The sequence below is a fragment of the Chrysemys picta genome, chromosome 8 (assembly GCF_011386835.1).
Source record: "Chrysemys picta bellii isolate R12L10 chromosome 8, ASM1138683v2, whole genome shotgun sequence".
NCBI lineage: Eukaryota > Metazoa > Chordata > Testudines > Emydidae > Chrysemys > Chrysemys picta.
Genome location: NC_088798.1, coordinates 7,638,446 through 7,652,875, shown reverse-complemented (window position 1 = coordinate 7,652,875; position 14,430 = coordinate 7,638,446). Strand labels below are relative to the sequence as shown.

General features: G+C 43.2%; 1 protein-coding gene across 6 annotated transcripts in view; it reads left to right on the top strand.

Annotated features, from left to right (window-relative positions):
- Positions 1-11,204, top strand: part of SPATA6 (spermatogenesis associated 6) — a 67,157-nt gene extending 55,953 nt beyond the window's left edge. For 3 of the 6 annotated variants that reach the window (XM_065553806.1, XM_065553807.1, XM_008167950.4), the window contains one exon: positions 277-11,204. In XM_065553806.1, the coding sequence (XP_065409878.1) occupies positions 277-457 (181 nt within the window). In that variant the 3' untranslated portion in view covers positions 458-11,204. The remainder of the gene's footprint in view (positions 1-276) is intronic. The other 3 variants (XM_042845012.2, XM_042845011.2, XR_010589589.1) reach the window with 2 other exon arrangements.
- Positions 11,205-14,430: the final 3,226 nt, after the last annotated feature.

Below are 14,430 nucleotides of genomic sequence, written 5' to 3'. Positions count from 1 at the left end.
CCAGTCAAAATACCGTAAAGCAACCACATTCTGTTCCAAAACGAATTCTGCCTCTGTTGCAGAGGTATTTATAAAGTGTACTTGGTTACATGAACTAAGTCTTCTGTATTTTAATAACATGGGCTTCTGTTTCTTAGAATAATTTCAGTATAATTATATTTCTATTTGCAAAATGTCTCTGTTTCTCAGCACTGTATCTGGGTTCACACTGCATTTGCAGATTCATGATTCCTCTTCTCCTCAGACTGATCATTTTGGCTTTGCTTGTGTTAACAGTTCATCGGCTCAGCAGAACACCACCGTTCACTTGGATAATGGTGAATATTGGTCCAACCGTGCAGCTGTGTATAAAGGAAAACCCCACAGAGCTATCTTTGAAGACAGCCTGGAGAAAATATACAGAAACATGTACAAAAAAGCTTGTGGCACCATTTCAAAAAGAAAAATACCCTCCTGATAACAATACAACCAGAAGTGTACAGTGCACAAGGTTACTATTTTTAATGAGAATTATTTTTGTGTAACAAATATTTGTATTCTATTTTTTAACATGGAATGTTCACTGGGAAGAACTCTTCTGGGCTAGTGGGGCTTTGAGGCTGGGACCCCAAAAGCAAAATTTTAAAATAAAAAGAAAATGCGAAACAATTAAAGTTAAGCAGGCGCATTGTTCCCTTAAGAAGCTAGGATGGTGCTATTTCACCCCCCCCCCCTTTGTCCTTTTCAGTTCTGAAGCAGGCGCTGAGTAAAGTGGATGCTCCTATCAGTCATCAGTGCAGGCTTTGATTGCAGCCAACTCGGTTTCAGTTATTAGCAATTTAAATATAAGTGGTTGAAAGTGAAACCTGCCCCAGTGTTTAAACAGCTAGTGAGATGATCATAGTACAAGACTATCTGTTTGGAGGGATTTTTTTAGAAGGATAATGTCTGCTCATTCCAGGTCTAGAAATGGAGAAGGGAAAAATTCTGATACAGTAGTAACCCTGTAGCTGTGTTGAAAGTGTTTCTCAGCACTCTCAGCCAGGAAATTTCTATTACTGGTAAGCTCTTTTGAAAATAACTATCTATATATTGTAAGAAAACATCTCTTCTTCATGCATCCCAATGTAACGATGTCTAAAAGTTTCCAGGATCACTTTCGGAGCTCATCGGCTAGAGCCAGATGCCCCATGCAAGCATTATGAAGTCCCTGCATCACAATCCCACCACATTTGGAGCCCATCCTTACTAGCCTGCTGGGGATGTATTGGCAGAAATTGCATCTTTTCGTTAAAGGCCACCAAATGTTCGGCAGTAGTTGGATGCTTTCCCAGGAGAAGGAACCTTTTCAGCCTCACAGTGAACAGCTCCCACATTAACAGACCAGGGCAAGCTGCCCATCTGAGTGATTTAAAAGGGCAAGCATGTCCATCTCCCGCTTGTTTCTCCCATTTCAAAAGGAAATGTGTATCCTGGCGCATTCGCTACAGAAGCAGGCAGCTGGGACAGATTCAGTTACACTAGTGCCATCTTATATCTTGCTTTTGGACAAAGCTAGTTGTACAGATGGCAGAAATCTAGGACTGTAACCTGTCAACATACGGGGATGGACTAAATGTTGGCCTACTCCAATCCGTGCTTTAATACTAAGATAACCTAACTGATTTAAGGAAGCAGCCAGCGAACGAGTAAGTCAGGTGCAGATCACATTGAAAGGCTGTGCATCGCAGCTTTGGGAAAGGGGGCTTTTGAAGGAAATGTACTGAATACAGGCATTTCTGCTCCTGGTAACAGCTAAACCAATGGCTGGATTAACAACTCCATGTTCCTGGCCTTGCAGTGCTTTAGATTTTCAGAGTGCAAAACAAAAATTAACCAGTTATTTAACCCTCACGACCTCCTATAATGTAGAGAAGTATTAGTAAGTCACTTTTTAGAGATGGACATGTACAGCACAGACTTATCAAAGCTTGGTACTCACCAGCACAGCAGGGTTTAGAATGTACAAGTTTCTGGATCCTAGCCCTGTGCTCATCCATTAAACCGGGCTGTTTTTCTGTGGCTCCGGTTCCTATTGGTCTGTACTACAATAGTTTTGTAATAGATAAAAATGACCAATGTAAAGATGGCAGGAAGAACTGGGAAGACCACTTACACATCATGAAAAGCCAAGGCAGAATTTGATTGGCTCTCTGCCAGCATGTGACCTAGAGTTACCCAACCAAAATCTACATTGCAAGTGCAGGTTGAAATGATTTCCTGATGTGAAGGAGCATTCCACCATGAGTTCTGTCTTCCTGCCCATGCAGTCAACCCCTCCTTGTTCAGTATTCCCTCCTGGCCTGACCCCAGTGTCATAGCTGAGTGAAAACTGTAAGCATGCACTTTACTACTGTTCAGGTAACCAGAGCAAAGCTGGTGTTTGCCCTAGGCATGTTAGACCTGCAGGACATGAAGCGTGTGCTGTGTATGCACACGCTCTGTGTGCCTCACCTTGACTGCTTCCTGTTGTCTAAAAATTTTTAGCAGCCACAAGCATCCTTCACAGTCTCAGCAGGACAGGTATAATTGTGGTGTAGGGACTAAGAATATTTAGGATATCACCTCCTATCCTCTGTTTTGCACCTTGACCCATTCTCTCTCTATAGGAAGGGGTAGCTCAGTGGTTTGAGCATTGGCCTGCTAAACCCAGGGTTGTGAGTTCAGTCCTTGAGGGGGCCATTTAGGGATCGGGGGCAAAAATCTGACTGGGGATTGGTCCTGCCTTGAGCAGGGGGGTGGACTAGATGACCTCCTGAGGTCCCTTCTAACCCTGATATTCTGTGATATAGGAGTGCTACTCACCACTACCCATCTCGGCTGATTCAGTCAATTAGTTACTAATTTGAGCCCAATTAGTTAAACACATGGGAGGTGCTGAACATAGAGGTGCCATCTCCTTGTGTGTGAGACTGGAGACCCCAGCCCCACATGTGCAGCCAGAAAATCAAGGAATGGGGGAAGACAGGATAATGAGTTGGAGCATAGAAAGAAAGTGTGGGCTAAAGGGGCAGGAGTTTGGTGGGAAAGACGAGGCTGTAATTTAAGTTCCATTTTAGCCTGATTGACAGGTGGCAATCCTGGTTCTTTAAATTTGTGGGGAACTTACAGGCTTGCTTAGTCTGGGCTTCCTTTAGGAAGAATGGGAGAGGAAATGAAGCGTTCATATTTGAATTTTGCTGGATAGGAATATTCTCCATATGAAGTTTTGCTATATAACGTAACGTGTGCTATAAATGGAATGGCCACCCTTTGGCCCTGCTCCTATTGTGTGTAGATGTTTTGCCTCTTAGAATCAGCTAGTATCATCAGTATCCGCTAACCACCTCTCTGATAGCAGGATTGTGCTTGTAATATGTACACCTTGATATAGCTGAGGGTTTTCTTCCAAAGCCTGTATTGGAATCCAGTTCTGTTGTTAGGGGAAAACGTGTATGCGAAATGTGACTTAAGAGTCAAGCCACACAGCTCTGTCCCTCTGAAATCTGCAAGCCGTTTTTAAAACAAGTGTTTGGCCCCCTCCCCTGTTTGTGTGCTTGGCTAACCTTCTATTAATATGCATATAACTCAAGTGCAGAGAAGACTGATTCTCCTCTGCTACTGCAGTGTGCGATAAGTATAGTCTCAGGCAGTGAACCAACATAGTAATAAACTGTGATTGTTTAGTGCACCTTGCCTTCTAATACAATTTAAATCCCTTCTATCAAATGCAAATTTCTAGGTTCCTGAGCAGAGCTTTAAATAGCATTTTCTTGCTCAGTCCTTATCTTTTGCCATCCACAAAGTGGTGTGTTAGTGACAGTAGGATGGCATAATTCCACCACCACCATTTTACCTGCCTACTCAAATCTAGAAATAATGGGATAGATTGAGAGAATTAGAGTTTATTGCATCAGTCTTTTTTTCCTCCCCTGGACTGTCATAGCCCGGGAGTATTCTAACCAGACATTATTTGCCTTTTTGGTATTGTGTGTGACACACAATGTAATCAGCGTAATATTTTAATCACTTTTCTTTTAATAAGTCAAACTGAGGCTACTTTTGTCTCAATTCCCACTGGGGCAGAAACTTGGTTTGCGCAAACACAAACTGTACAAACACTGGGGCTCAATCACAAGTCAGGCTCTTTGCTAAATAGCAGTCACTTTAAAAATCCCTCAGCATTGCCCTGTAGTGATTAAGAGGTGGAAGTGTCAAGCTCTTTAAGGATCAGCATTATCTAGCTTCCCAGCTAGAAGGATAGAAGCCTCAGTCTGGTCCCTTGAGCATGTCAGATGGAGCGGACGATGTGGAACGCCTCGGGTAATGAAGACACTGAGAATTTTTAGGCTAAAAATTTGAACTTCTTTCAACTCATTTGATGAGGAAAGTGCTCCAGGTTCTCTGTACTGTATGTGGTTTGGGTTTTTATAGACTAGCTCTTCAAGATTTCTTCACCTGAAGTTTTCAGTGAGTCACCAGAAAACTAAGAAATCTGTTAAAAGAAGCTAGTCTTCTTTGAGGTGTGTCCCTATGGGTGCCTCACTTCAGGTGCACATGCACCTGTGCCGCTGATCGGAGATTTTTGGTAGCAGTGCCCATTCAGACTTCGCCTGCGCCCTACACATCCACATGCCCCATTCTGAGGCTATATAGGGCTGTGTGAGTGCAGCGCCTTCGGTCCTTTCTCACCCACCTTCCCTTTACAAGCTCCTGGCCATATTGCAGACTTCTACTTCAGCACAGGTGGCACTGCCAATTAATGATGCTCTCCTTGAGCCAGCCCAGACCATCTGGAAAACTCCAGCAGTGGAACCCCCTACGTGCAAGTATGCCAATAAAAAATAGAATCCCTGGCTGGGGACATAGTGAGTTTTTGTTTTCACAAGGAGATGTGCCCCAGTGGTTTGGCCTGCTAAACCCAAGATTGTGAGTTCAATCCTTGAGGGGGCCATTTAGGGATCTGGGGCAAAAAATTGGTCCTGCTAGTGAAGGCAGGGGACTGGACTCGATGACCTTTCAAGGTCCCTTCCAGTTCTATGAGATAGGTATATCTGGCACCAAATTCTCTAGTCATGGACACAGTTAATGAAAGGGGGAGTCAGCGTATTTCTAAAGCTACCCCGTATAACAAGGACCAGAAGTGGCTGGAGTTTTTTGGTCATAAAAGCTACTCTTTGGCAACATTACAGTTTGGGATTGTGAGTCACCAAACACTGGTGTTGAAATGTAACTACCAGAATTATGAGACGTTTAATGCTTTCATTGACCATTTACCGAGATCCGTATAGTGCCATAATAAAGGAGGGTTAGCTCGTGGCAAAGACATCTTTGCAGGCTTTACTTGATGTGGGTGACACTGCAGCCAGGTCTATTTCCACTGCAGTAGTGATGTGCGGACTCCACAGACAGCTCACTTCATTCCCTAAATGACTCTAGGTCTACGCTTAGGTTCCTGGAGATATACATGCCTGCAAATAAAAAGAAATTCAGCAGGACTCAATCCGTGCAAAGATCCCATCCTGCTTAATGCTCCACCCTCCGTAGACCATCTGAACCGCCGGCTAAGAGGTCAAGATTTTCTAAAAAGGAGCCAGGGACTAACTTGAATACTTCATCCGAGCCGATCAACATTTCCCAAACTTCACTTTTGAGGGTTTAGCCGAGAGTTTGAACCACCTGATAGGGTTTCTCGGCTACACTATTCCACCCCTTTCCCTTAATTTGGACACTGTCTCTTGCTATACCAATAGGTTACTGTCTCCCATGCATCAGACAAATAGGTATCAGCTGCTGTTACTTCTGGTTATATGATCCAATTTATCTCCATCCTGCCCTCCCACCTGCCTTTTCCTTCTCCCTTCAGGGACCTTCTCACGATCAATTGCTGACACAAGATCACATCACTGTGAAGTCAAAGGGCTATAAAACCAGTTCCACTTCAACATAAAGGACAAGGGCTTTGTCAAAGGTATATTCTGTTACCCAAGGAAAACGGGTTGGAGGCCAAAAGTAGATCTCAAACAATTAAGTACATCAGACATTCAGAATGATTTCCCTAGCAGCTATAATTTCCTCCCCCAAGTCCAGGGACTGGTTTGCAACTCTTGACCTCAAAGATGCTTACTTATGTCGTGCAATTCATCCCTCTCTCAAAAGATTTCTTCATTTCATAGTCGATCACTACCAATTCCTACCCTTCAGCCATTCTTCCACCTCAATGATTTTCTCAAAAATAACGGTGATTGTAGTCGCCTACCTCCATCGTCTAGGAATAAGTCTGTCTGTACCTCAGCGACTGGCTCCTCAAAGGGTGGTCTTATCAGGAGGTGTTTTCAGCAATTCAAACAACAATTTAAATTTTCCACAGTGTAGACTGTGGAAATAAATATTGAGAAATCGGCCTTGACCCCTATACTGCGTATATTTTTTATAGCAATGTTCCTGGGTTCGATGATGAGCAAGTCTCCAGACGGGTTTTTTGCTCTATCCAAAGAATGCAGTTCAGGCCTCACATACCAGCTAGAACATGGCTGCAACTTGTGGGTCATCTGGTAGCTTGCGTTTTCGTAACATAGAACACCAGGTTACATCTTCAGTATGTCCAGGACATACTGTCAGAACAGCATCTATATCCAACAAACAGTCTGAAACTATACTTAGCCATTCACCTCGTGGAAGGATCCTTGCGCAAGAATCCTGTTCATCCAGCATCCCCCTATGGTCATGATAACATCAGACTCTTCTCTCTTGGGATGGGGAGCACACTTGGATCCTCATGTATCCCAAGGCAAACGGTCACAACAAGAACAGTGCTTGCACATCAATCTGCTAGAATTGAGGGTGGTCAGAAATGTTTGCCTCTACTTTCTTCCCCTAATCAAAAACAAGTCAATCAAGATCATGATGGACAACATAGCTTGTATATATTATATTATTTGTCAGCAGGGAGTGTGTCCCCCCTCGCTCTGCACCGAATCGATAAAGATTTGGAATTGGTAAATAGTCAACCAGAGAGTCATTTCAGCTTCTTACTTCCCAGGTATACAAAACACCATGGCAAATGATGTCAGCAGACATTTTACCCTAAATTGCGAATGGGAGTTGGACTTGTGAGTCTCTACAAAATATTCCTAATTTGGAGGTTTCCAGAGGTTGACTTTTGCACCACTGCAGCCAACACAGAGTGCAAAAAAATCTGCTCCAGAAGAGGACTCAAGCCTTTATCTCTAGCAGCCACCTTTCTCATTACATGAACAAAGGGTCTTATTGATGCTTATCCACTGATTTCACTGCTTTTAAAGGTTTCAACACGATCAAGCAGGACCAAGCCAGGGTCATTTTGATTGCACCAACTTGGCCAAGGCAGGTTTGGCTTCCTTACCTCATCGAACTCACCTCTTGCCCTCAATTCTCAACTATTGTCTCAGAATACAGGTCAAACACTTCACCCCAATCTGAATGTTCTGCAACTCCAGGCACGGTTCCTCAATGATTCTTGGAATTAGGGGTGTCCTGTTCATCAGGAGTACAACCTGTACTGTTAAATAGCAGGAAAAAATCTACAAGATGCACTTACCTCCAGAAATGGAGAAGATATCATCTTTGGTATAACTACTTTCATCACTCAGCTGTCCAGTCATCTCTTTCCACAGTCTTGTATTTACCTGTTGGAACTGAAGATATCAGATCTATCTGAGAGTTCCATCAAGGTTCACTTAGAATTAATAACAACTTTCCACTCACCAGTAGAAGGTTTCTCAGTTTTCACATATCTAGCCACAAGGAGGTTCCTGAAAGGTCTTATGAAACTTGTTCTGTAAATTAGAGATCTGTTCTGCTTTAGGATCTCAGTCTTGTCCTTAACTGTCTCATGAAACAGCCCTTTGAGCCATCAGCTACATGCTCTCTGTTACATTTGCCTATGAAGATGTCCTGTTTGGTGGCCATCACTTTTGCTCGAAGGGTTGGGAAGATTGGGGCTCTAATGGCAGGCCCTCCATTTACTGTCTTCTCCAGGGAGAAGGTATCATTACAACCCCATCCAAAACTTTTACCTAAGGTTTCTTCTGAGTTTCACATTAACCAGATTATTCACTTTCCAGTTTTCTTTCCTAAGCTGCATAAGATAATACCCAAAGCCACCTTCCATACACTAGATGTTAAAGGGGCATTCACCTTTTACTTGGACAAAACTGAACCATGAACCATTCAGGAAGTCCCCTAGACTTTTGCCATTATTGCAGACAGGCCTAGGGGATCCACCATCTCCATGCAGCGACTCTCTAAATGGATCTCTGAATGTATTCTTACCTGTTACAGTTTGGCTGATGTTCAACCTCCGCTACAAGTGACTGCACATTCTACTCAGTCACAGTCTACAACTGTAGCCCAACTTGAGGTCGTTTCAGTTGTGGAAATCTGCAGCGCTGCAATGTGGACCTCAGTACTTGCTTTTCCCAACCATTAGGTTTTGGGTCATGCTGTAAGATCAGATTCTACATAGACAACACAGTCCTTTCTTCGGTGCTGGACTCTGTTATGAACCTTCTGCTTCCTTAAGGGGCTACGGCTAGGAAGTCACCTGAAGTGGAGCACCCATAAGACACTACTCGATGAAGGAGAAGAAGTTACTCACCATGTGCAGTAACTAGAGTTCTTAGAGATGTGTGTCCCTGTGGGAGCTCCACTAATCACCCTTCTGCTTCAGAGATTCCTTTGTGGGACTTTGTAGTACAGAAGGAACAGAGGGCGGTTTGCCCACTCAGCCCTATATAGGCTTGGTCACAGGGCGCATGCGTGGGATGAACGGGCACTTCTCTGATAAAGGCACAGAGCGCATTCGGACCTGAAATGGAGCACCCCGGGGACGTATCTCCAAGAACTCCAGACACTGCACAAGGTGAGTAACCTCTCCTTGTGGTTAAGTTATAGAACTGGGAACAAGAAGACTTGGGAAGTCTGTGGTGAATCACTCTGCCTTTTTGTGCCTTTGTTACCCTATCCATAAAATAGGGAGACTATACCTCTCCTACACAGGGAAAAGTGCTTAAAGATCCTGAGAGAGAATTTGTTACAGAAGCGATTTATTCCTAAAAAAATAACCTCACCAAGTCCCATCTACTATTCAATAAAAAGGGCTTTACTGTAGATTTCCCAATTTCTTACTTTTTTTTATCATGTAACTGTCAAAATTTAAACAAGCACTATTCCTGTTGAGATGGGAGTCTGATGTTAAATCTGACAGAGTCCATTGAGAAAGAGAATATACAACTCTGACAGCTTGTGGCTTAGAGTCTAATCATTATAATAAAAATCCTAGCCAACCTCATTGGTTTAGGTCTTGATCCTGCATGTCTAATCCTGCATTGTTCCTACTGGAGTCTCTTCTACTCTATACAGGTTCTGATACTTCATCTGTGTGTATACATGTATGCATACGTATGCTGTGCTATTAATTTATCTTAGTAGAGTCAAGGTCCAAATGTGCCTTGCACTTAGAGTGGAAGGTGGTGAGTCATTCTATCACTATATAATCTTCGTCTTCCTAAGTCCTAAACTTGATGTTATTTTAGCAACATTGAACTGTGCAAAGCAAAATTTTGCTAGTTGCCTCAGTATATAAATACTATAATTTAATAGAGTCTTTGGACCATGTGAAGTCTAACAGCTGTCTTAATTATGACAGTGTGAGTTTACTTGTCTGATTAAGAGAATGATAAAATTTATCAGAGATTATTATTGAGAAGATTTAAAAATTGGAATTAGTTGTGGAGTGTGACAAGGACTTTTGAGCTTTTTTTTTCCTCTAAAAAGTTTATGGGGAAAACCCTGAAACTTTAGAAGTCAGTGACCAAGCCATTCTACAGCAATAAAACCACTAGAAGCCAGCCTTTGGGTATAACTTGAACTAACTACCTCATTGACAGAGATGATGCAGTAAAGAGGGAAGTCTTTTTAGATCAAGTCCTATGTCCCATAACAAACAAATTGGTATTCTAGGAAAAGATCACTAAGGTCTTCCAATAATTCCTATTTCTGTCATGTAGGGGGGTCGAACACACAAACCATCATCAGTGGTCGCCACTAGAACATCTTGATCCCAATCTTTTAAAAAAAAGAAGAGGGGGCGGATTGTGGCTCTGAAAGTGTTGACTGTTGTCACCACAGATTGAAAAAAGAGACAAGGAAACTCTTGCTCTCACTCCCCTTTCCCCGCACCCTAATCACCTACCACCCTTGTAGTTTCATGTGCTTGCTTTGTGAGGGAAAACTATTCTGAAATCCAGGATAATTTTCTGGATGAAAACCTGTAGGAAATTTAAACCTTACCTTTGGCATATCAACTTCAGAGATCATGCAAGCTTTCTGCTGGGGATTCCCATCCAGTCAGGATGGTTGGTTTTGATCTAACAGAGCCGTGGCACCTAGCCATCTGAAACCACTTTCCCCACAATACTCCATTATGACGGCTGCTATCAGCTGAGCTACTCTTGCTATGGTCCCTAGCTTTGAAAACTTTTAGGCCTAGAGGCCGACATGTTTTGGTGGAGAGTCTTTGATTGTAGAACTTTCTCTCATTGTTCCTCAGAGTTTACCACCTTTCAGGGCATAGGGTGAGCTGCTGTTCTTTGGTCAGGCTTTTACTTAACTCTGTGGAATTGCTGGGGAGGTTTTTCTTAGGATGGGTTGGGGTGACACAAAAGGAGGAGATCTTTGTTCAGTCTGTTGGGGGCAGTTTAATGCGTCGCTTTCCATATGCATCAACGCACCCAGATGCCATGGATGAGGGGTTTATAAAACAGTCATTTAAATAAATCGTTTGAAAGTAACACAGCCAATATCCACTTCTCCGAACTTCTGTAGATTGGATGCTTATGTTTAGATCATTAAACCAACTGGAATTTTTGGACTTTGAGCTCCATGTGTTCTTTCAAAGGCGATAGCTCTGTGAACCGGTTCATTCAGCACTCCAGTAGTAAACACTTGACAGAAGGTTGCTTTCCCTGCCTGCCTTGTTTTCACCACAATCATGGAGTGTTTACATACATTTTAGCCTCTGTGCCATTTTTTGAAGGCTTTATTTGTCTCATTTACGTTTTTGGTTTGGATAATACTTAAATATGAAATCCATCTGTGAAGCATATTGTATATGCACGTTGAAGGGTAAAACCAATTTTTAATTAAAATTTTATACAGCGCTTGTATTTCACTTTGTCCTGTTTTATTATGAAACACTTCAATCTTCTTCCTAAAACACATATGTCTCGTACGTTTCAAGATGTTCCGTGTTGCTCATGCAGAACCAGTTTCTGAGCTCTGTCAGCAGAGCGCCATATGTTCTGGGGTTCATTTAGCGTCTCTCTCTGGCATTTGTGTAGGCAGCATCTTGGATGTAGTGCAACTAAGCTATATTCCATTCTTCTCTTTTGTAAAACTTGTCAGGAGATAAAATAGCAGGGGAAAGAAAACACTGAATTATGCTCTAGTGACTTGCATTATAAATAATTGATGGTAACCTGGCCAATCGAGATAAAAACATGTTGTATGAGGATTTCATTTAATTGTGGCTTGTGCAAAGTATATAAAATATTCGAATGTTCCAGTGCAGCCCAATGTTGCGTCAGAACTTAAATGCTGGAGATGAAGATACTACTTGTCCCCACAGAAAATGACACTTGTCGTTGAATAACGACGTAAAAGTACAAAAGCTGAGTTCTGCAGCACGTGAGTAAAGGTATGAGGCTTTGCTTTGTTGTCTTCTGTCTTCATGAAAGCTACATTTCCCCATTAAATGTCTGCAACTGGAGAGCGGTCCTTCATCCCCATGGGCTCGATTGTCTCATCCTGTAAGAAAACCTTCATCTTCCACTTTATAAGCAATCCATTCCCACCATACAACCTTGGCTTACCGCTCTTACAGGCTATGAAGCCATAAGTTACATCCACTGATGAACTCTCTTGCTCTATTCCGTTTAGTTTCAGCCTTTAGAAATTGACCCAAGCATTTGTTTGCCAGGACTTCTCTGGTGACATTTTAGCTTCTGCATAACATAATTAGATAAGAGGAGCCAAATATCAAGCCCCAACTTCCAAGATTCAGTGATGTTACAAAGCAGCAAGCGTGGGGAGCATTAGCTTTGAAAAAGTGCTTCCCCTCTGTTCAGATGGTTTAAAGGGGGGCTTCAGTGGAAGCCCACTCTGATCCTGATCTTGTTTACAGTGGTGTAAGTCAGGACTTACCAGTGGCGTTACACCCGTGTAGAGCTTGCATAAGTGACCGAAGAATCTGCCCCGTGGACTCTGTTGCCATAGTCTTTCCTGAAGAATAAGCTTTTTAAAAAGCTGTTTACTTGGCCTTCAGCTCTTCTATATGAGGGAATCTGATTTATGGGGGTCGTAGGTTTTACCGTGTCGAAGAACAAAGCAAAACTACTGACATTTCTGCTTTGATGTGTGTCTAGCTGCGATTTGGTTTTGAAATCTGAAAGTAAACTGAAACTACCTCCAGTTTAAGTCTTGTTTAGTAACCTTTAAAGTTCTCAAAACCTTTTTCCCGGGGGACCAGACAAAATTATAGCAGTAATCTTACTTATGGCTGCACGTCTGCAGAGACAGTGGCTGTAGGTTAATGAAAAAAAATGACACTGTTACTTGCCCGTGCTTCCAGCGGAATTTTTTTCTTCAAACTGATGTGAACTCTTGCACTGAGACAAGTCTGAGTCTCTCCTACTAAATTGAATGTGCCTTGTGCAACTCACACGTGAACATTTTCCCCAATGCTGTTTTTTAAACGGATGCAATGCAAATTACACATTTCTCTTAAAAATAAGCCGCCTTTGTGCCTATTCCAGAACGTGGTCAGAAGAATCTGCCCCGAACATTGAGGGAGTGACCACATAGCAGACTCTACTGTTGCGTTAGTCCTCATATTAGCCTATCAGGCGAGGCAGCGGCCACGCTACAGGGTAATAGATGACTGCTGCAGGAGATAGATTGCCGAAATGTCTTGTGCCCATAGCGGTGCTCTGTTTGCTTACGTGTGGCAGCTGGGGACACGTCCCGTGGTTCGTAGCACTTCTATAAACTGTGTCTCTCTGTGAATACTTTTGCAGTGTTGTGTGAGAGAACTTGTCTAGCCCTTCTGGAGAACCTGGGTGGAAATGGCATGAACCTGGCAATGCCTCAGATAAGCTAGTTCTGGCTTGGCGTGCTCCAGCTTGGGATCCGCTGCCATCTTAATCCCTTGGTTTTTCTCCTGGCACTGAGGTCCTGTTTGATGGAGCCTGTGCTCAGACAGTTTGTGAAGTATCACACAGCCTGGCATTTTGGTTCTTGCTCCTGAAACCCTGGGCCCTGCTTGCATTGCACCAGAGACCCACAAGTACCATGGTGTCCGGTCCTGGCCATCTGGCAGCATGCGTGAGCTGTCACATTGGGGCGGGGGCATTCTCCAAAAAAAAAAAAAAAAGAGTTCTGTACCAGGGATGGATGAGTCTAGCTGATGCATGGAAGCTGCGTGGGGACATGGACACGAAGAGAGGAACAGGCCTATTTGCAGTGGTGGATGACTTCCCGTCAAGCAGCAGGGAGCAGTTAGTTAACAAGAAAATACCATAGGGTTGTGGGGGCCTGTAGGAAGCCTGGGAAGGCATTGGAGCACCGCCTCAATGGTGGTTGCAGCACCGTGTCCACACTATGGATACCTTGTTAATGGGTAACATGGTGAACTTATTCAAGATCTGCCCAATGCTCACGTGTGTGTCAGCCAGCCACCCATGAGGGGTTTTTCTGTGTGGATAACGGTCAAGTTAAGGGGAAGATGCAAGCTGTACTTTTTGTTCATTCCTATACTGGCTTGAGTTGGCCACTGCCACCTCAATCAAACGGTGTTTTTACTACCCTAAAGCCAGTCACTTACAGATGACTGCAGCGAGATGCACATGCACACTCTCTAGGATGAAATTCCTCCCTGTCCTTGCAGGCAGTAGCACTTGAGTCTCGCTTGAGTAGGTTCTGAACAGTGCAGAAACCTTCTTCTGAGCCTCTGCACGTGGGCAAGTTGTGCCCTCCGGCACTGTTTACCACTGCTCAGATTTCAAATTTGGCTTCCGATGGCATGTTACGTGATCCATTTCTGCATAGACTAGTTAAAGTGAGATGGGATCCTTTGTTTTCTCAATAGGGATTATGCAGCATGACAACTGAAGCTTCTGCAGCGGGGGACAGAATTTCAAATACTTTGTACTTACAACTGGAGCAGATTTTCCAAAGAATTTGGCACCCACCGTACTGAGTTCTTTTGAAAATTGGAACCAGCAGCCTTAATAGTCTAGTACAGCCCCAGTTCTATTTGTTTCAGTATTTCAATGAGCTGCTAACAACATGGTCAGAGTCTTATAACTTCTTTGGTGCAGAGCAGGGCAAATCTAA